Source organism: Nomascus leucogenys, chromosome 5, assembly GCF_006542625.1.
Source record: "Nomascus leucogenys isolate Asia chromosome 5, Asia_NLE_v1, whole genome shotgun sequence".
In the NCBI taxonomy this organism is placed as follows: Eukaryota; Metazoa; Chordata; class Mammalia; order Primates; family Hylobatidae; genus Nomascus; species Nomascus leucogenys.
This window is the reverse complement of record NC_044385.1, coordinates 103,408,954-103,432,197: the sequence shown is the minus strand read 5'-3', so window position 1 is coordinate 103,432,197 and position 23,244 is coordinate 103,408,954. Positions and strand designations below refer to the sequence as shown.

General features: G+C 38.0%; 1 protein-coding gene across 7 annotated transcripts in view; it reads right to left on the bottom strand.

The window, feature by feature from the left end:
* Positions 1-4,136: 4,136 nt before the first annotated feature.
* The window catches only part of SLAIN1 (SLAIN motif family member 1), a 69,172-nt gene continuing 50,064 nt past the window's right edge, over positions 4,137-23,244 (bottom strand). For all 7 annotated transcript variants that reach the window (XM_030813522.1, XM_030813524.1, XM_030813525.1 and 4 more), the window contains 3 exons: positions 16,757-16,912; positions 8,404-8,686; positions 4,137-5,223 (listed from right to left, as the gene is read on the bottom strand). In XM_030813522.1, coding sequence (XP_030669382.1) covers positions 5,148-5,223; positions 8,404-8,686; positions 16,757-16,912 — 515 coding nt within the window. In that variant the 3' untranslated portion in view covers positions 4,137-5,147. The remainder of the gene's footprint in view (positions 5,224-8,403; positions 8,687-16,756; positions 16,913-23,244) is intronic.

The window sequence follows — 23,244 nt, the reverse complement described above, 5'->3', positions numbered from 1 at the left end:
TGGTGACAAGGAAAAGGGAAAAGAAAACCTCTATGTTGGATGCTTCTGGCATGGCTGCCGGCATTCACGTATGCAAACTTCCAGTTTGCTTATCTATGCTTGCAGCTTGATTTTTCAGGCTGCTTTTTTTTGTTAGAAAAGAAATGATTTGGGGGCTGCCTTTTCATTAAAGGAAAACCTTACCAAAGACTCCTGTACCCTAACTGCCTAAATAATTTAACTCCTATATTAATATCTCCTGAGGTGATCCTTTTAATAGTATGATCTCTCCCCACCCCTATTTTCTCTTAACTCCTCTTGCCTTGATCTCCTCTTTTCCCCCACAGAACTTATGACCTAACCTGCAGTGATTTTCTTACCTGTTTATGGTTTATGTTCTCTCCCCAACAAGAATGTAAAAGCCAAGATGAAGGGATCTTTGTTATTTTATTGCAAGGGCTAAGCAGACTTTTTTGAATATAAATCAAACATTTGAATGGAGAATGAACAAATCCTTTAATTTTCTCTGCAGAATAAAAAGTGATTTTTTTTAAAAAATACCAGCTACATGTGTTCATTGGAAGAGAGCATAGTTGTGGGGAAAAATACGACTTTTGAGCCAGATAAACCTGGATTCAAAGGTTAGCTTCACTATTTACTAGCTAAATGTTTACCCAAGACTAATGTCACTAATATGGTTTGGATATTTTGTCCCTTCCAAATCTCATGTTGAAATGTAATCCCCAGAGTTGAAAGTGGGCTAGTGGGAGGTTTTTGGCTCATGGGGCAGATTCCCTCTTGAATGGCTTGGTGTCCTCCCCAGGGTAATATGTTCACACAAGAGCTCTAAAGAGCCTGGCACCTCTGCCCTCTCTCTCTTGTTTCCTCCCACCATCAGATACACTGACTTCCCCATTTGCCTTCTGCCATTATTGTAAACTTCCTGACACTTCTTGGGAAGCTGTGCAAATGTTGGCACCATGCTTCCTGTACACTCTGCAGAACAGTGGGCCAGTTAAACCTCTTTTCTTTATAAATCACCCAGCCTCAGGTATTTCTTTATAGCAATGCAAAAAATAAATACAGAAAATTAGCACTGAGGAGTAGGGCATTGCTATAAATATACTTGAAGATGTGGAAGTGGCTTTAGAACAGGGTAACAGAGGTTAGAAGAGTTTGGAAGGCTAAAGACAGGAAGATGAGAAAAAGTTTGGGACTTCTTAGAAACTGATTGGAATGGTTATGACCAAAATGCCGATAGAGATAGGAAAGTGAAGGCCAGGCTGAAGAGGCCTTAAATGCAAATGAGGAACTTATTCGGAATTGGAGTAAAGGTTCCCCCTTGTTGCTCCTTAGCAAAGAGCTTGCTGCATTGTGCCAATGTCCTAGGAATCTGTGGAAGGTTGAACTTAAGATGACTTAGGGTATCTGGCAGAAGTTTCTAAGCAGCACAACATTCAAGAAGTGCTGTGGCTGCTTCTAACAGCCTATAATCAGATACAGAAGCAAAGAGATGACTTAAAAGTCAGAATATATATTTAAAAGGGAAGCAGAGTATAAAATTTGGAAGAGTCAGCCAGATGCAGCGGCTCACGCCTTGTAATCCCAGCACTTTGGGAGGCTGAGGCGGGCAGATCAACCTGAGGTCAGGAGTTCAAGAATAGCCTGGCCAACATGGCAAAACCCTGTCTCTGCTAAAAATACAAAAATTACCCAGTGTGGTGGTGCATGTGTATAGTCCCAGCTACTCTACTCTGGAGGCTAAGGCAGGAGAATCACTTGAACCCAGGAGGTGGAGGTTGCAGTGAGCTGAGATCATGCCACTGCACTCTAGCCTGGACAACAGAGCAAGACTCTGTATAAAACAAAACAAAACAAAAAAATTGGAAAAGTCACAACCTGGCCCTGTGGTAGAGAAAGAATCCAAGTGGCCTGTGGAGTAACCACTGGAGAGATTAGCATGACTGAAAAAGAGCCAAGAGAATGGGGAAAAGGCCTCAAAGGTATTTCAGAAATCTCTGAGGCAGCCCAATGCATCACATGCTCAGGAGGCCTATGGGGGAAGAATGGTTTAAAGGGCCAGGCCCAGGGCCCCACTGCACTGTTCAGTCTCAGGGTATTGTTCCCTGCATCCCGGCCACTCTGGCCCCAGCCTCGGCTCAAAGTGCCACAGGCACACCTTGGGCTGCCTCTTTAGAGGGCAAGTCATAAGCCTTGGTGGCTTCCACATGGTGTTAAGTCTGAAAGTACACAGAATGCAAGAGTGGAGGTGGCTTGGCAGCTTTCACCTAGATTTCAGTGGATGCATCAGAAAGCCTGGGTGGCCAGGCAGAAACCTGCCACAGAGGTAGAGCCCTCACAGCAGCCTCTACCAGGGCAGTGCTAAGAGGAAATGTAGAGTTGGAGGTCCCCCTGCAGAGTTGCCCCTGGGGATGGCCTAGTGGAGCTGTGGGAAGGGGGTTGCCATCCTTCAGACCCCAGAATGGTAAAGCCACTGGCAGTTTACATCCTGGGCCTGCAAAAGCTGCAAGCACTCAACTCCAGCCCATGAGGACAGCCACATGAGCTGCACCTAGGAAAACCACAGAGGCAGAGCTGCCCAAGGCCTTGGGAGCCCACCCCTTTCACCAGTGTGTCCTAAATGGAGGACATGGAATCAAAGGAAATTATTTTGGATCTTTAAGATGTAATGACTACCATGCTGGGTTTCAGACTTGTGTGTGGCCTGTTGCCCCTTTCTTTTGGCCAATTTCTCCCTTTTGGAATGGAAATGTTTGCCCAATGCCTGTACCACCATTGTATCTTGGAAGTAAATAACTTGTTTTCGTAATACAGGCTCATAGGTGGAAGGAGATGAGTTTCAGGTCAGACTTAGGACTTTGGACTTGATGTTGGAATGAATTAAAACTTTGGGGGACTGTTGGGAAGAGAAGATTACATTTTGCAATCCAAGGAGGGCATGAGACTTGGGGGTCGGGGCAGAACGATATGGTTTGTATATCTGTCCGCTCCAAATCTCATGTTGAAATGTGATCCCCAGTGTTGGAGGTGGGGCCTGGTGGAAGGTGATTGGATCACGGGGGCAGATCCCTCATGAATGGCTTAGTGCCATCCCCTGGGTGATAAGTGGGCTCTTGCTCTGAGTTCACACAAGATCTCGTTTTTAAAAAGTGTGGAAGCCCCGCCCCATCCCTTGCTCTCACTCTCGCCATGTGATGCACTAGCTCCCCCTTTGCCTTCCGCCATGACTGTGAGCTTTCTGAGGCCTCACCAGAAGCCAAGCAGATGCTGGCACCATGCTTCCTGTACACCCTGTAGAACTATGAGCCAATTAAACCTCTTTTCTTCATAAATTACCCAGTCTCAGGTATTCCATTATAGTGATGCAAAAACTGACAAATAATCACCTCTGTGGGACTTAGTGTCTTCCTGTTTAAAATGGTGATAATAGTAGGTGAAAGTTAGTCCTAGACAAATGTATATAAAATATCTTGCACAGTTCTTTTGACTGAAGGGGTGCTTAATAAATGTTACTTCTCTTTTCAAATCTCACCTCCTCTAGCTCACATTCCACTTAAAGTGCAAGTTATTTAAACAAACATTCCTTTTAGTTCTAGACAGAATTACATACAAAGGTACACTTTAAAAAAACTAAAAACCTCTAATGACTACAGGTAGAACTCCATTTCAAAACCTAACATAAAAATCTTTGCCTAAACTTCCCACAGTACCTTCAAGTAAAGTTTTCCAACATATATCAAATATAATGTAGAATAAGGATACTACTTTGCTATTTTACTGATACTGAGAAAGTATTTCAAATTCAACTCCTATAAAATATTAAAATCCCCACTGACAATGTTCATCTGTAAATGTGTTTCTCAGCAACATGCTGCATGAGTTTTAGTGGCCTCTTTAAATGGACCTAAATCTCACTGTAAAACTACTTAACTAAAACTAATGTAAGAAAAATCACACATTTCTTATCAGGAATATTTGGGAAAAGAAAAATAATGTTATGAATGTGAATATTCTAAGTCTACCTGCTTGAGATATAAATGCCCTGCACAAGAACAGAGTAACAATAACCATTCACAATTGTAGTGAAACACATGTGTAGTTATACTGTTTATGCTGCACATTCATGCATGACCTGATATTGCTGAAATAGAGTCTTTATTTCTGAACATTCCAAAACAGCAGTGTACACAGTAACAAATATTAAGTTATATGCCATAAGAAAGCATTCATTAGTGCAAATGGATTTTGTAAAAGGTCTATCAAAAAGATTTATTTGCTTTAAAATGCATTCATTTCCAGAAGCATTGTTAATAAAACATTACAGTTTCATCCTTTGTAATAAAGTATTGAAAATCAATTGTGGTACAGTAGCAAACATTGCAGGTATTAAGTGCAATGAGCTCATGATGCCGTTATAAATATGAAACCCATGTATGACAACAAATTAAAAATGAAAAAGACAGGACCATTTAATTCTGCTGTCTGGCTATCTCCTTGCAATGCTTCAAATTATATTGTGCTCATTCAACACAAAATTATGTCTCTCAAATTGCATGATGTGTTTTTGCTGATATATCCCTAGAGCTAAAAAAATAGTACCTTACCACAAAAATATTTTTATGGCACAAAATTTAAGTTGTTCCATAGTGGTTCACATAGGTGTAAAAAGAAATAGGCACAAAAAATAAAATTCCTGTAAACTATAAAAAAGTAAATTTCAAAGCATACGTTATAGAACCTAGTTGTCAATATGCAATGTATTAAAATACAGAACATGTAATGGAAAGATGTTTAGAACACGTAAGTAAATTGAACAAGTTACTTTAAAAAACTCATATGGCAAAGCATTATTGATACATCTTAATTCTCTCAAAAAGTATTCAGGTACAGAGCAGTTCTACAAAAACTTCCTAGATCTAAGTGTCACAATACTGCAACCATGGGTTTGAGAATGTTGCAGTATCTCAGGCAAATATTTAAGTGCAATAATTAGTCTCTAGTGACTGGTCCATTGAGAAACAATGCAGTAAATATATTAAAACACAAAAGGGAAAGAATATCCCAACATCCACTGCTACCCAGCCAGCTAGGTAACACAACCCTCATTTTTACTTCTTTCCCATTTTTCAAGGGTACATAAAACTGCATCAGTAGCAACCATCTCTCCAATTTCCATCCCTCAGAGTGCTGAGTGAAGACAGAGGCTTTGGAGGCTGAAGAAAACTAAAAAGAGACAAGAAAAACAGAGAGAGAGATAGAGATTGTTAATAATCCTGTGAGTCACGTGACTTACTTTGACCTACTCTCCCATCTATGTTCCTCCACTGCAGCAATGAGAAGCCACTGGCACTATCTCAAGTGTACCTTGTGGTTCACACTTACGGGTCTTCACTGCATGCTTATCTCCCAGAGCCCCAGTTCATGGCAAAGTGTCATGCATGTTGTATTTGCACAAGTAAATTTGCAACATAAATAAAGGGGCCAATACCCTTAACGTATAAAACATATTTTAAAGTAAGAAAAATAAAGGCTCCTGGCTAGAAAAAATGACCTAAAAACATAAATGGTTACTCTGTTGAATATAAACAGCAAATGAATATGAAGACATTTTCAAAACCTTATTAGCAATTGAAGATTTGCCTATCATATTGGCAAAACATTTAAAAAGAATCTTTGGCTGAGTGCAGTGGCTCACATCTATAATCCCAACACTTTAGGAGGCCGAGGCAGGAGGAAAACTTGAGGCCAGGAATTCAAGACCAGCTTGGACAACATAGCAAGACCTTGCCTCTACAATTTTTTTTTTTCAAATTATCTGGGAGTGGTGGTATGCACTGTAGTCCTAGCAAGGCAGGAGGATCACTTGAGCCCAGGAGTTTGAGGTTACAACAAGCTATGACCATACCACTGCACTCCAGCCTGGGCAACAGAGCAAGACCCTGTCTCTAAAAACATAAATAAAATAAAAAATTTAAATTTAAAAAAGTTAAAAATAATAATACCTAGCATTTGCTTAAGTTTGGGGAAACAGACCATCTCATATTGTCTAGTAGTGACCTTTCCAAGAGTTTAGTTTGGAGACACATAGTCAAGGATAAATGTATGGTCTACAATAACCATATACATCAAATAATGTGATTCTAGTCAGCCATCAGCATGATGACACAGCTCTGCATTTACAAAGCAGAATAAGCCAAAACTTACTGCATAAATAAACATGTACCAAAATTATTTCTATCTGACAGTAGGATTATGGGTCAGTCTTTACTTTTCTTTTTTATTATTATTATACTTTAAGTTTTAGGGTACACGTGCACAATGTGCAGGTTTGTTACATATGTATACATGTGCCATGTTGGTGTACTGCACCCATTAACTCGTCATTTAGCATTAGGTATATCTCCTAATGCTATGCCTCCCCCCTTCCCCCACCCCACAATTCAAGATGGATTAAAGACTTACTTGTTAGACCTAAAACCATAAAACCCTAGAAGAAAACCTAGGCAATACCATTCAGGACACAGGCATGGGCAAGGACTTCATGTCTAAAACACCAAAAGCAATGGCAACAAAAGCCAAAATTGACAAATGGGATCTAATTAAACTAAAGAGCTTCTGCACAGCAAAAGAAACTACCAGCAGAATGAACAGGCAACCTACAAAACAGGGGAAAATTTTTCGCAACCTACTCATCTGACAAAGGGCTAATATCCAGAATCTACAGTGAACTCAAACAAATTTACAAGAAGAAAACCAACAACCCCATCAAAAAGTGGGCGAAGGACATGAACAGGCACTTCTCAAAAGAAGACATTTATGCAGCCAGAAAACACATGAAAAAATGCTCATCATCACTGGCCATCAGAGAAATGCAAATCAAAACCACAATGAGATACCATCTCACACCAGTTAGAATGGCCATCATTAAAAAGTCAGGAAACAACAGGTGCTGGAGAGGATGTGGAGAAATAGGAACACTTTTACACTGTTGGTGGAACTGTAAACTAGTTCAACCATTGTGGAAGTCGATGTGGTGATTTCTCAGGGATCTAGAACTAGAAATACCATTTGACCCAGCCATCCCATTACTGGGTATATACCCAAAGGACTATAAATCATGCTGCTATAAAGACACATGCACACGTATGTTTATTGCGGCACTATTCACAATAGCAAAGAGTTGGAACCAACCCAAATGTCCAACAACGATAGACTGGATTAAGAAAATGTGGCACATATACACCATGGAATACTATGCAGCCATAAAAAATGATGAGTTCATGTCCTTTGTAGGTACATGGATGAAACTGGAAATCATCATTCTCAGAAAACTATCACAAGGACGAAAAACCAAACAACGCATGTTCTCACTCATAGGTGGGAATTGAACAACGAGAACAGTCTTTACTTTTCTATTTTTCAATAGTTTATATTTTTCGAAATTTGTTGTTGATCTGAGCATCTATTACTTCTAAACAAAAAAAAACAAGACTATTTATATATCCATAAATGCATAAAAACAGAAAAAAATTGCTTGTTCCACCTCTTTCAAACTTTTTACTATGATTTCCTCCTTCTCCTCCTTCATATCCTAACTTCTTGAAAGAGCTATCTGTATTTATTGTCTTTATTTCCTCATCTACCAATCTCTCCTCAAACCACTCTTATGGATTTTTAATATAAGATACTCCATGAAATCCAGTTCAAGAAGGGAACATCATGACCAAGAGCTAGACTAAAATGTCCTTTGAAGTACTCTGAAACTTTGAAGGGAAAAAAAAAATTTCTACTTGGACCATACTGAACTTACCAACATAAGCTGATAAAGTCCCAGGTGAATGTCATTAAGACGCTTTTCAAACCATAAATGTGTGGGAGGAGGGTGTGCACGTGCACATATGCCTGACACATTTTTCCATATTTTGATTAAAAATGGCTGATTCAACAAATATTTGAGATCCTACCTGTATTGGGCATAGTTCTTGGCATCGGGGATACACAGCAATGAACCAAAGAGTCAACGTCCCCCCGCCCTACAATTTTTGGATAGAGCTGCCATCTGAGCAAAGACCTGAAGGAGGCACGGAGCAAGCCATGCAAATAACTTGGGAGCAGAAAGCTACAAAAGCTCTGGAGACAGAGCTTATCTGGTAAAAGCAAAAGCAAAGGGTGTCTTAAGAGTGATAGTGATGAGGGAGTAAGGGAAGAAAATGACATCCGAGAGAAGGGGACCTGACCCACACAGGGATGTCCATCACTTTTCAAAGTGAGGAGAACACAAGTCAGGCCATAAAGGGTAGTGTCTTACTAAGGTTAAAGTGAGCCAAAGGAAAAGTCAGCATGTGTCTGGAGCAGTTTCTAGTTCCAAACTGCAAATGAAGTTATGCAAATAAAGATTCTTACCTTCTAACAGGTTGTGCAATTTTGCTTCGAGGCAGGTTACTCCCATTTATTGCCAACGAAGGTCTTGGGAGTGCACTGCGACCCATTATCCCAGAAGCTGCGGCTTTGTTCGGTGTGGGGATTCCTGTGTTGGAATACAGCTGTAAGCCGTTCGATAAAGGCATGTTACTGCTGCCTTGAACGGTTGGACTCACATAGGCTGTGGCTTTAAGAGGTTGTCGGATAGACACTGGGAAATGCCCCACACTGTGGACTCTGTGTTGAAGCTGTCCCGGTGATGGAACTAGAAGAGAAAATGATATTCACGTAAGCAAGCTTCTACCACTATCCAACTTAGGAAATGTGTGTTATTTTCAGAAGAGCCCATTATGCCTGGGAGTACAATATACACAGGAGGAGATAAATGGAATATAGGTTCCAGACAACACTGAGTCATGGAAAATTGTAGTCCTTGACAAAGATCTCCTGGTCTGTCCATCAGCCACATTTTGGAGTGCCTGGCTATATGCAGAAGCCAATTCTAAGCACAGCCTCCTTTCCTTTACAAATGTGATGATCTCTGAGTTCTTTTTTTTTTTTTTTTTTTTTTTGAGACGGAGTCTCGCTCTGTCGCCCAGGCTGGAGTGCAGTGGCGCAATCTCGGCTCACTGCAAGCTCCGCCTCCCGGGTTCACGCCATTCTCCTGCCTCAGCCTCTCCGAGTAGCTGGGACTACAGGCGCCCGCCACCACACCCGGCTAATTTTTTTGTATTTTTTTTAGTAGAGACGGGGTTTCACCATGGTCTCGATCTGTCGACCTCGTGATCCGCCTGCCTCGGCCTCCCAAAGTGCTGGGATTACAAGCGTGAGCCACCGCGCCCGGCCGATCTCTGAGTTCTTACAAGATAAAGTCTTCCCGCTTGCTTGCTAGACATTAGCTTGCTTTGGTGGTGGTTCCATGAAAATAATGAGGAGATACTTTAATAGATGTAATTATAGAAAAGAAGACAGAGGGCCGGGCGCGGTGGCTCACGCCTGTAATCCCAGCACTTTGGGAGGCCCAGGCAGGCGGATCACGAGGTCAGGAGATCAAGACCATCCTGGCTAACATGGTGAAACCCCGTCTCTACTAAAACTACAAAAAAAATTAGCCGGGCGCAGTGGCAGGCGCCTGTAGTCCCAGCTACTCGGGAGGCTGAGGCAGGAGAATGGCGTGAACCCAGGAGGCAGAGCTTGCAGTGAGCCGAGATGGCGCCACTGCACTCTGGCCTGGGAGAAAGAGCAAGACTCCGTCTCAAAAAAAAAAAAAAGAAGACAGAGGTGATATCTGTAGGTACAAACAGTTTATTACTGATATATTCCTTAAATAATATTCACTATGTCATTTATCTCTTTGAGTTGCTGGACATTATTACATTTATAATAGTAGCAAAACCTATAAAATGAAGGGAACTGGTAACTCTCTGGGTAAGAACCCTTAAAAATTTTATCAATATACTGACCCAACTTTGTGTATCATTTCACATTACAAGGTAACAAACTGGTAGGCAAAAGTTTTTAAATTTTTTAATCCCTTTCTCCAAGGAAAACAATCAAATTTAATAGAAACTTATGCACAGAATTCTGCTTACATACTAACTACCCAAGCCTTTGCTTCCTAGTACTTGTAACATGGTTAAACATGGACATACCCTGTTTTCTAAAACAGTTGAATTTACCTAACCATGGAATATATAAATACTTTTTTGAAATAAAGATAAGGGGGAAAAAGACTCAAAAAAGTCTCTATGGTTTTATTTATCATCTCTTGAAAATATTTCCTTAAAAATAGTTTTTCCTTAAATTTTTTTTCCTTAAAAAATTTTTTCCTTAAAAAAATTTGCTCAAGTATACAAGGCAAAATCTATACACAGAAATACTGATACATGTGTTATCAAAAAGATAACACATCATGATCAAGCAGGTTTCATCCCAGGGATATAGAAATGGTTTAACATACATACATACTGTTTAACATACATACAAATGGTTTAACATACATCACATAAACAGAATTAAAAACTAAAACTATATGATCATCTCAATAGATACAAAAAAGCATTTGATAAAATCCAGCATCCCTTTATGATAAAACCCCTCAACAAAATAGGCATAGAAGGGACGTACTTCAAAGTAATAAAAGCGATATATGACAAACCCATAGTCAACATCATATTGAATGGGGAAAAGTTGAAAGCATGCCCCCTGAGAACTGGAACAAAACATCCTTCATAAGAATGTCCACTTTCACTATTTCTACATAACACATAACATTTCTACATAACATAACACAGGAAGTCCTAGCCAGAGTACTTACAGAAGAGAAAGAAATAAAGGGCAGCCAAATTGCAAAAGAGGATGTCAAACTGTCACTGTTTGCCGATAATATGATTGTATACCTAGAAAACCCTGAAGACTCATCCAAAAAGCTCCTAGATCTGATAAATGGATTCAGTAAAGTCTCGGGATACAAAATAAATGTACACTGCTGTATACCAACAACAATCAAGCTGAAAATTAAATCAGGAACTCAACCGCTTTTACAACATCTGTACAAAATAAAATAAAATACTTAGAAATATACTTAACAAAGGAGGTGAAAAATCTCTACAAGGAAAACTACAAAACACTGTTGAAAGAAATCACAAATGACACAACAAAGCACATCCCATGCTCATGAATTGGAAGAACCAATATTGTAAAAATGACCAAACTGCCAAAAGCAATCTACAGATTCAATGCAATTCTATCAAAATACCATCATCATTCTTCACAGAACTAGAAAAAACAATCCTAAAATTCATATGGAACCAAAAAACAGCCCACATAGCCAAAGCAAGACTAAGCAAAAAGAACAAGTCTAGAAGCATCACATTAACTGACTTCAAATTATACTACAAGGCTATAGTTACCAAAACAGCATGGTACTGCTATAAAAATAGGCATAGCAACCAATTGAACAGAATAGAGAACCCAGAAATAAACCCTAATACTTACAGCCAACTGATCTTCAATAAAGCATACAAAAACATAAACTGGGGAAAGGACACCCTATTCAGTAAATAGTGCTGGGAAAACTGGCAAGCCACATGTAGAAGAATGAAACTGAATCTCCACCTCTCACCTTATACAAAAATCAACCAAAATGGATCAAAGACTTAAATATAGGACCTGAAACCATAAAAATTCTAGAAGATAATATTGGAAAAATTCTTCTGGACATTGGCTTAGACAAAGAAATCATGACTAAAATTCCAAAAGCAAAGGCAACTCAAACAAAAATAAATAAATGGGACCTAATTAAACTAAAAACCTTCTGCACACCAAAATAAATAATCAGTGAGTAAACAGACAACTCACAGAGTAGAAAAATATATCTGCAAACTATGCATCTGACAAAGGACCGATAGCCAGAATCTACAAGGAACTCAAATAAATCAGCAAGAAAAAAAAAAAAAAACAAGTAATCCCATCAAACAGTGGGCAAAGAACATGAACTGACATTTCTCAAAAAAAGATACACAGCCAACAGACAAATGAAAAAATGCTCAACATCACTAATCATTAGGGAAATGCAAATTAAAACCACAATGAGATACCACCTTACCCTGCAAGAATGGCCATAATTAAAAAGTCAAAAACAATAGATGTTGATGTGGATGTGGCAAAAAGGGAACACTTTTACACTGCTGGTGGGAGTGTAAATTAGTAGACCCACTAGGGAAAACAGTATGAAGAAGATTCCTTAAAGAACTAAAAGTAGAATTACCATTTGATCCAGCAATCCCACTACTGGGTATCTACCTAAAGGAAAAGATGTCATTATTTGAAAAAAAGACACATTCATAAGCATGTTTATAGCAGCAGCATTTACAGTGGCTTAGATATAGAACCAACCTAAGTGCCCATCAACCAACAGGTGGATAAAGAAAATGTGGTATGTATACACCAAGGAATACTACTCATCCATAAAAAGAAACAAATTCATATTTTGCAGCAACTTTGATGGAGCTAGAGGCCATTATTCTAAGTGAAATAACTCAGGAGTGGAAAAGTAAATATCGTATGTTCTCTCGTGTAAGTGGGAGCTTAGCTATGAGGATGCAAAGGCATAAGAATGAGATAATGGACTCTGGGGACTTGTGGGGAAGTCTGGGAGGGTGGTGAGGGATAAAAACTACATATTGAGTACAGTGTACACTGCTTCAGTAACAGGTGCACCAAAATCTCAGAAATCTCCACTAAAGAACTCATCCATGTAACCAAAAACCAGCTATACCCCAAAAACTATTGAAATAAGAAAAAAAAAAAGAAATGCTGATACATGTGTATAGTAGTCAAAAAACTTTATAAAAATAAAGTCTATATAAGATCCTCCCTTAGGTGTGTTCCCATTTACCTTTGTGACACAGCAAAGTTCTCTTGGTTGACAAATCATCTCTAAGATTCTTTCTAATCAATTCTGTAATGCCTTAATTTGCTAGTTTTTAACCATGCAAAATTTTAATATACTAGTTCAGCAACTGTAATAAGTCTACTGCACTAACACAAGATGTTAATAATAGGGGAAACTAGGAGGATACAGAGGGTGAGGGATTACATGGGAATTCTCTGTACTTCCTGTTCAATTTTTCTATAAACTGAAAACTGCTCAAAAAAAGTTAATTTTTTAAAAACCTTCAACACATAAATTTGGCTCAATTTCTTCTGAAGCATAATATACATAAAATACACACATCTTAAGTCTATAGCTCAGTGAATTTTCAAAGTGAACATGTTCATGTAACCACTACTTATATCAAGATAAAAAGCATCACCAGCACCTTACAAGGCTCTCTCATGCCTCTTCCTAGTCAAAACTCCCCCAAAGGTAAGTGTTATTCCCACTTTTATCACAACAGACTGTTTTTTTCCTATTTTGAGCTTCCTAGGAATAGACTTATTAGTATGTTAACCTTTTAATTTGGCTTCTTTCACTCGACACTTTGTCTGTGAGATTCACCTGTGTTGCTGTATTACTAAGCAGTATTCCATTGTACAAATGTGATTATTCCTCTGATAACAGAAAGCTAGGTTATTTCTAATTTGGGGTTTTATGAACCTCCTTGAACATGTTTTGGTGATCATATGCACTCATTATGTTGGGTAACTATTAGGAGATATTAATTTAGCAAAGTTGCTGGATTCAATATCAAAACATAAAAATCAATTCTATTCAAAATACCAGCAAACTAGTAGAAACTGAAAGAAACCTGAGGAAATACTATTTATAAAAACACTACTTATTAAAAATCACAATACCTAGACATTAACTTAACTATAGAAACATAAAACCTCTATATAGAAAGCTACAAAACTTCACTGATATTAAAGACCTGAGTCAATTAAGGACTATTACATATTAATGGATGCAAAGACTTAATATTGTTAAGATCTTCCAAAAATTGATCTACAGAGTCAATGAAATGCCAACCAATTTCATTTGAAATGAAATTACAGAACAGTTTATTCAGGAATAGAGTCCTACTATCTCTCCTACATATAACATATATAATCACCCTTGATTTAAAAAAAACACATAAGAGAAACTACTTAAAATTAATAGGCATAATCCTAATTTTACAAATGAGAAAACAAGACTGAGAAAGAATACTTAACTTTCCAAAGAGTTTATGATTAAGAAAAGACCCCAAACCAGGTCTTTGACTACAACTGTGTTCCTCCTTCTATACTTGCAGCCTTTCCAACCCTCTATCCTACCTCTGTTCTTTTCAGAAAGCAAAATAGCCCAGAACCAGAAATTGTCATGATAAGAACTTAGAATGCATAAAGAACAGTGGCTTAGAATGCTCAGAAATGAAAGTAAATGAGAGCATAATCTTAAGATTTGAAACAAAAGTTATGAGAGTCCTCCTCCTCCCACACATTAATATTCTTCTTGAGGGCTTTCTCTCAGTATTATGCTTGACTTAGAAATGATGATTTTTATATTTTCCTCATTTCTTTTACATGCATGAATTGGAATCTACTACAAAGAAGATGTTCCCCTCTATTTATCCAATTAAGTATGAACCCATGCATATTTATTTTATTCCATCAGTTATAATCCATTACTATAATTATTTACTCTGTGGCTCAAACTGCCCCAAATTTGGCCATTAGGAGGTTCCTTCAACTTGGTTCCTGTGTCCTTTTGACATTTTCCCGTCACTGTGGGGGCACTTCAATCAAAGCTGAACATTCTTTGCAGTGTACACTCTATTTTGGGTTACATACATTTTTCTGGCACTCAAATCTGCTACCAATACTCACTGAGTTGGAGTCAACAAAAATTCCTAATTGTTACCATATTTGCTATTCTCTAAACTGTATTTCTCCCATCCTACACTTAAACACTATTGATTTTTTTTTTCTTTTTTCAAGACAGGGTCTCATTCTATCTATTGCCCAGGTTAGAGTGCAGTGGTGCAATCTTGGCTCACTGCAGACTCAACCTCCCGGGCTCAAGTGATCCTCCTATCTTGGCCTTCCAAGTAGCTAGGACTACTGACATGTGCCACCATGCCTGGCTAATTTTTGTATTTTTTGTAGAGACGGGGTTTCGTCATATTGTCTAGGCTGGTACGCTACTGATTTTTGTAGTTCAGATATAGAATTGTATATTTCTATCAGCTAAATTTCTTCATGACACATTTGGCCCATTCTCCTAACTTTCTGACATAAAATGAGCTGTTAGTCCTCTCGGTTTCTACCATTGGCAAATTTCATAGGTTGTTTATGTGTTCTTATACAAGCCATTCATTTCAAATATTTAACAGATCAAGCTTTAACATAGAATCCTGTGGCATTCATTCAAGCATTCACTGAGAGCTCCTTATGTTCTGGCAACACGTCAGGCACTGGGAACAGAAAATCAAATAAATGATGGCCCAAGCCCAGAGGGAGCTTACAATCTAGTAAGGAAGACAAACATATTAATGGTAAAACATGGTACATTGAATAACAGAGGTAAGCATCGAAAATCTAATCCACTCTAGCATTTTTTGGGGGGTATTTGAGAAAGTGTGTTAGGGTGATCAAGTAAGCAATGAAGACTTCCAAGGGCATGGTATTTGGACTGTATTATAAAAGTAAATAGGAGTAAACCGAACGAAGAAAGAAAAGGAAGAATGCTAGGCAGAGAAGAACAGCATGAGGAGCTAGAATATGATAGCAGTGAAAAGCTCTGGGAATAACCAGACCTAGGTCTGCCTCTCTGCTCTTCCACCTGCATGGCCTTGGACAAACTGTTCCTTAATCTATCAGAACTGTTTCCTCTTCCACAAAGTAAGAATGGCAGTAGAAACTAATTCATAGAGTTGTTGGTGGAACTAAATAAGATAATGAATATAAACTAGTTAGCACAGTTCCTTGTACAGAGTAAATGATGTCACTTGGTTGTTAGGAACTAAAACATAAAGAAATGAAAGATCACTGCATGTTAGGAAGATACAACTTGACTCCCAAAACTAAGTTTGAGGGAGAAGAGCTACAAACCATTTTGGATGCAGACTTAAGACATCCGGTTGATGACTCTTGGCCAGTACACTCAGAACATGCTCAGCCTCCCAAGTTTGGGCATTTTTATGAATACTGATAATATGTCCTTGTGCCTTCCTCCTAGAGGTCAGCGTAAGACTTAACTGCAACAACCCATATAGACAGCATGAGTAGGAATGGGGGGATGCCGATGCAACACATCCCCACAGAAAGTGAAGATATACAGCACTAGGCCTAATGCTCACTCTGTCGCTCACTGCTGGGAAAAACATAGAAAGTAAGTAACAGAACGTGGGGTAAGCTAAAATAGCGTGGATAAAAACTACTTTAGACACACTAAAATATAACTTCATTTAGGGGGAAAAAGACAAAAGTATGCACAGGTGAAAAACAAGACAAAAGGAACGGCTAATCAGAATGAAGTGTGCTTACTGAGGCAGACAGCTAGAAAGAGGAGGATCTGCAAGGAAAAAAATGTTTGTATGATGAGTGGATAAATCAATCACCATGTAGTACTTCTACTATCCTAGGATATAAAGGACTACAAATAATTTACTATTATTATACAAATAACAATTTACTATTATTAATTGATACCACGGGCACTGGTGAAAATACTATTCAACTCTAATGGTGAAATAAAAAAAATAAGTTACAGGGGAAGGAGAAAAGTTTAGTGTTCTTGCAAGTAAATATAAAGAAATGAAACATTAAGATATTTTCCTTACAATTAAAAATTATAAAAAATAATTATACAATTATACAATATATAACTATATCAAATAATTATACTCACTACAAGACTGTATTCTTGAAATTCCATTTCCAGCTCCATGCAAGCTTGAGTCAAAACTCTGACTATTTCGCACGGTGACTGGAGAACTAACGTTGCTACTAATGGCAGTTGTACTTGGCATCCGGGCTAGGTTAGGCATACTTCTTCGGAGCTTATCTGGAAAAAAATTTTACTAAGTGAAAAATGACAGATGTTATGCAACCAAAATACTAGCTTTCAAAAGCAAATAACAAAAGTCATATTGTGCTCAATAATAAATAAAAATTATTACATGCTGATGATCAAGCTTTCTAACCTATTGTACAGGAAAACACAAGCCCCAACCAGAAGGGTTCCACCAAATAAACATGTGTGATGCTTAATATTGAGTGCCAACTTGATTGGATTGAAGGATGTAAAGCAGCTCCTGGGTGTGTCTGTGAAGGTGTTTCCAAAGGAGATTAACATTTGAGTCAGTGGACTGGGAAGGGTAGACCCACCCTCCATCTGGATAGGCACCATCTAATCAGCTGCCAGCATGGCTAGGATAAAAGCTCAGAAGAACTTGGAAGGAGCAGACTTCACCTTTCTCCTGTGCTGGATGCTTCCTACCCTCGAGCATCAGACTCCAAGTTCTTCAGCTTGTGGACCCTCGGACTTACATCAGTGGTTTGCCAGGAGCTCTCAGGCCTTTGGCCACAGACTGAAGGCTGCACTGGCAGCTTCCCTACTTTTTGAGGATTTGGGACTCCGACTGTCTTCCTTGCTCCTCAGCTTGCAGACAGCCTATCATGGGACCTCACCTTGTGATTGTGTGAGTCAATACTCCTTAATAAACACCTCTTCATATATACATTTATCCTATTAGTTCTGTCCCTCTAGAGAACCCTGACTAATACAATGTGTTAAAGGAGAACAAGACTTCTATAAAAAGACATAGGGACTAGCTAAGCAGTTAGCTATCTGTTCCTATTCAATAAGTGGCTAAAACTATATTTAAAAAGTTAGAAAATAATCTTATAGCCATTAAATTTATCAAAACAATCCTAGAAATTAAGTTACATGCTTCTTAAAAAAAAACCTAGAAAAATCAAAACCAACACTTACTGAATCTTTTGCTACCATATCAAAATGGAACAAATTAATAAAATTCAAACTTCAGATGTCTTGAAATATCCACTCATCACATTAACATGACCACATTAATCTCTGGAAAGTTTTAACTTTCATGAGTACGCCACCAAATGTTTGCAGATGAAAAAGACCAAGAGAATGCTTCAATTTTTTTGCCTTGCTAAGTTCATCTTCTGCCACCAAGAGGCAGCAGAGAGTCACATACAGATCTCAATGTTGAGATGCGTGAAATAACACATGTGAAATAAGCCAGCCACAAGACCACAACTCTATGAGACACTTTTTCCTTGATCAATACACATCCCCCCAAAACTAAAGTACCTATGTCTGGTCATTTAAACTGAAAAAAAAAAAAAAAGCATATATACGAGTACTAAGCCATAACTAATTCATGGACAAAACTAATTCAAGTACTGAATTCATTTCTTTCTCCCCTTCACACACTACTCCTTCTGCATTACTTAGATCCATAAATTGTAGCCCTGTCCAGCACATCACCTAATCCAAAAGTCTGGGAGTCTCCCCTTCTCTTTGCACCATACTTTCCAAGTCCTGTTAATTCTGCCTCATAAATATGTAGTGAGTCTTCCACTACCTAGTTCTTAGCTCATTATTGATCACCTACATTTTCACAAAATTCTCTTAATTGGTCTCCATGTACCCTTGTGTCTTGTTTCTCCCATCCATCTCCCATACAGCCGATTCCACTCTTCCTAGAGCACAGCACGCATCTAGTCACCCACTTGCTGAAATCCCTCCAACTCCTCAATTGCTCCCCTGCTCCTTCTTCTGAAAGGCCAAGCTCCTGAGCACAGCCTAGATGAGGCCTTCAAGGCCCAGGCTCTTCATACTTCTTCAGCCTGGCCTCTCAGCCTGCTCCCCGACCACAGGAGAGAACTCTCTCATACCTGTGAGCAGGCTGGTCCCTCCATGTGGACACCCATCCTCACTTTGGAGAAGGAACAAATGAACAAGGGAACATTTACTGTGTTTACACTAAATACCAGGCACTCTGTGAGCTGTTGGGGATACCACAGTGTATTAGGCAGATACAGTCGCGAGTCTCATTGAATTTATAGTCAAGATTTATGGTCTAGGTTTATAGTCTAGACCAGTGCTTCTCAATCCTTCCCCACCCATTGTTGATCCTAAAGAGAAAATCTAAAATGAATTTAATTAAATTTAAAATTAAATTTTCTCCCAAATAAAATAAATATTAAAGATTAACATTTTGATAGGGGTAAACCATGCAAGATCATAAATCATTATAATATCTAAAATTTTTTTCACCCCTCCAACTTACAAGATATTTTTATCTTTATTGATATATACCCCAAAACACTAAAGTGCACATATCAGAGCATTCAATCTTGTGGTCATTTTCTTTCAAGCAAAACCAGAAAATAATGACATACTTGAATACTAATCCAAAAAGCATGCAAGGCAAAATCAAACTCAGCTCTTCTTATTCCCCTTTCATACACTACTCCTTTGACATTAGTAATACCTATTAAATTGCCATGTCCAGCAATTTTTGCTCCCTTGGGATGGAAAAGACAGAAGATTAAACAAGCACAATAAGTATACTTAGATAATATGTATAATAAGAAAGCATAAGAAATTGTAGAGAGTGCTATGGTAGAAAGCACAAAAGAATATTTTACTCATGTGGCTCTTACTAATACTTTAAGAATTGGCACAATTATCCCCACCATAGAGAAGCTTTTCTATGGACTTCCCGGCTGGAAGTATCTACCTCTCACACATTTCTTTACTTTCTGTGTGTAGTTCTAGAGTAAGGATGCTCAAATATTGCCATTGACTGTTAGATTCCTTGGCAATTTTCCTCATTATCATCTTGATGCCTATTTTTAACAATCATATGTCTCATATTCCCAAATTCCTATTAAAGTTCCCAGCCTCACAGAGCAGGTACTTCACATATCAGCAAATATTATGTGTATGATTTGGCAGACAGTGTGTAGTAAGAAGGGAGGAATTAGAAGGACTCTTCTCTACATAATCTTAGTGGCTATATCTAGATCTTTTGACTATCACAAAAACTGGTGTAAAAAAGTCAGCCTCTATCAGTACTAGACTATTTTCACTATATATATTTCCAATATATATATTTTTAAGCAGCAGGGAGGCACAGGAACATAATTTCTCAATAATGCTATTGAGAAAATTAATTGACCTTCTATATTTCTTTTTAAAATCTCTCTCCAACTATTTACTATAATAGTTTTCATACATATAGAAATGTTAAAAAATAGTATCATAAACACCTATTTTTCCACCTGGCTATACTGGTTGTTTCCATTTTGCCATATTTAATTCATCTCCACATATACATTTGTTTGCTTTGCTAAACAAGATAAAACTTCAGACATCTTGACGCTTTAAATGCATACTGATCTCCTGAGAAAATTCTATAGAATCACAATATTGTAATCACATGTAAACAAATTAACAATATCATATGATAATCTGCACACAAAACTTTTCAGACATCCCAAGAATATCTTTCATAAGCTTTTTCCTCTAAACCACGATCCAATCAAGGTCCATACCTTACATTTGGCTATGTCTCTAATCTGTGTTAGTCTCTAAAACCAATCTTTACGCATATTTAAGCAACAAGTCTGTTTCACAAAGCTTTAATCTTGAAATATGCTCTTAAAAATAAGGTCTTCCAAGTGTAAATATTTAGGACACTATTCCCCTTGGAACAAAGCTGTGATCTCCAACTTGTGTCAGACCATCTGGAAATGAGGTACATTTCCTGTCAAACAATGTGGAACGTTTTAATAACCACATATTCTTTAAAGTTCAGGGAACCAAAAGTAATGTTCTATTTCTATCTTCACAAGAAATCAGCAGTTTAATCTTCAAGGGCTGAGATGCAGCAGGAAACTGGAAAAATAGACCAAGTAAAGAATTCAAATGAGTTTGCTCACATTAAAGAGGCAGCAAGACTCACCACTCTATGAACAAAGACTCAGGAATCTTTAGGACTAAAGGAGACACTCATTATCCACCAAACAGCTAGATCTAGGCATCGAGGCAACACAGGCTCCAGGGGAGGTCCTCATGATAATAAGGACTACATCATGCCACCAGTAACCCCTGCCATACTGTAGAATTATAAAAAAGTTGGTAAAGATTCTACAAGTTTAGTCATTTTGATATTTAGCAAGTTATTCCAGTTACGCTTCTTTTAATTCTATGAATCCCAGAAATATCCCAGAAAGTTTCATGACCCGTCTCTTTAAATCTAGGCAGTGTAGGAACTACAAAAGCAGTAAATATTAATATACATTTCTAGTTTATTCTCAATTATTTTAAAATGAATCAACAGTTTAACAATTATTTTCTCCTATCTATATTATTTTGATAATTTAGAAAAATATTTAATAGATTAGTTTCAAAGTTACCATTCTTATTTCACAGTTTTATGCTCAATATTCTATAGTAACAAATGCAGGCTAGGACATCTGAATCATATGTTAATAAAAGTTTAAAAACAAAAGGGGAGAAGACAACCTTTATTCAGCACATCCACTCCCGGCTACAGGCAATGTAACATTCATTTATTTCATTTACTCCTTATAATATATTTAGGTGGAGAAAATGTGTACCAGATGGTTTGGTGTGAAATTATACCTAAGTTTCCTAAGAGATAGATATTATCTTGTCCACATTTTAGTTAGGGAAACCAAACCTTAGAGAGTTGAGAAACACAGGATCTACTGGACTTCAGAGCCTCTGCTCTCAACCATTAAGCTAATTAGTCAGAAGTCATATCCAGAAAATTGCCTTTGTATTCCATTTTTCTTGTATTGTGAAAACTAGACATTTTAGGCAAAATAAAACGACCATAAAGGGACCTAAACTGTGGTATGTCTCCACTTTCCTGTGAAGAATATCCCAGCATAGGATTCACAGAAACCTAATCCTTTTCAAACGGTGTTTGATGGAAGTGAATACCACTTTTCTGAGGTGCAACAAACAGCTAAGTGGAGAAAAATGATCCTATTGACAATATCAATCAAGATGCAGAGCTAGCATCTGCTTAGCAACTTGACTACGATGTTCTAAAACACTTAAGTAAAAAAAAAAAAAAGCTTTAGAGAAATGATTCCAGGTGGCCTCTCAATTTTAATAAGATGTTATGACTTCCACTAAGCACATGGAGTACATTGTCTTTCTGATGCTATGAGCTTTAATATGTTAGTCATGATGACATTTTTTAGCCACCACTCCTTTAAACTTGAAATCTCAAGGTAGTAAGAGAAATTACAAATATAAAATTTTAAATATTTCCAAATGATCTCTTAATTAGCATGAGCATGAATGATACAAGTACAGAGGAAGAAAGGGTAAAAACTAAATACAGGGTTATGGCTGATCACTAATACAAAATTTATATTTGGCCTATAAATATTTTTAAAGACCATTTGATCACTTCTGGACCCAGCTTTGAGAAACAGTGCCATATAATAATTAAGAACTGTAATTGTATAATTATAAATTATTTTTGATTGGTTTGTTTCTCCATAATATATAGAATTTGTGTGTGAGGGTTCAAGTGATCATTAGTATAAAAACACAACATGCTTAGAATATTACATGATTGCTTCTCCCATAGTTCTTAGAAGTCAGAGTCCAACTCCTGCAAGTGTGGAAGAAAGATAAATGATGAGGAGATAGAAAAAGTATGAAAGAATGACACAGACAGCAACCCACCATGTTGACAGGACAGATCAATTTCCCATTACCCTGCCAGATGCTAACGGAAAGCAGCCTCCATGTTCCTGCTGCTACACAGATCTTAATTCTAGATGTCAGGAGATCAGAGGGAAAGACACATCCCAAACTTGCCTAGATCTGGCTGTGTAAGAGCAGCATCCTCTGCAAGCATCATCATTCATGCTTACAACCTCACTCTGTGCTAGGAACAGACAGTAAGAGACTGAAGGTTGTGGACAAGGTAAGGAATGACAACTCACAGCCTTTGCCTCCATGGGCTTGACCACAAACTTCTCAGCTTGTACAACCCTGCCTGTGCCACAGGCACCAGCAACAGTGCAGAGATGCCGCACATTTATAACTCATTCCGAGCCAGCTATGTCATGGAGGTTTTCTTGAAGCTATGAGTTTATAAATCTGGGACACGTAATCAGAAGCCAGTCAATTGGAGATGCAAATTTAGACCAAACTGAGAAGGTCTGGAGGATGATTTTTAATCTGAGAAACATTGACCAATTATCTATATTTCTCTTAAAACCATTTCTTGGCCAGGTATGGTGGCTGTCATCCCAGCACTTTGGGAGGCCAAGGCAGGCAGATTACCTGAGGTTAGTGGTTCAAGA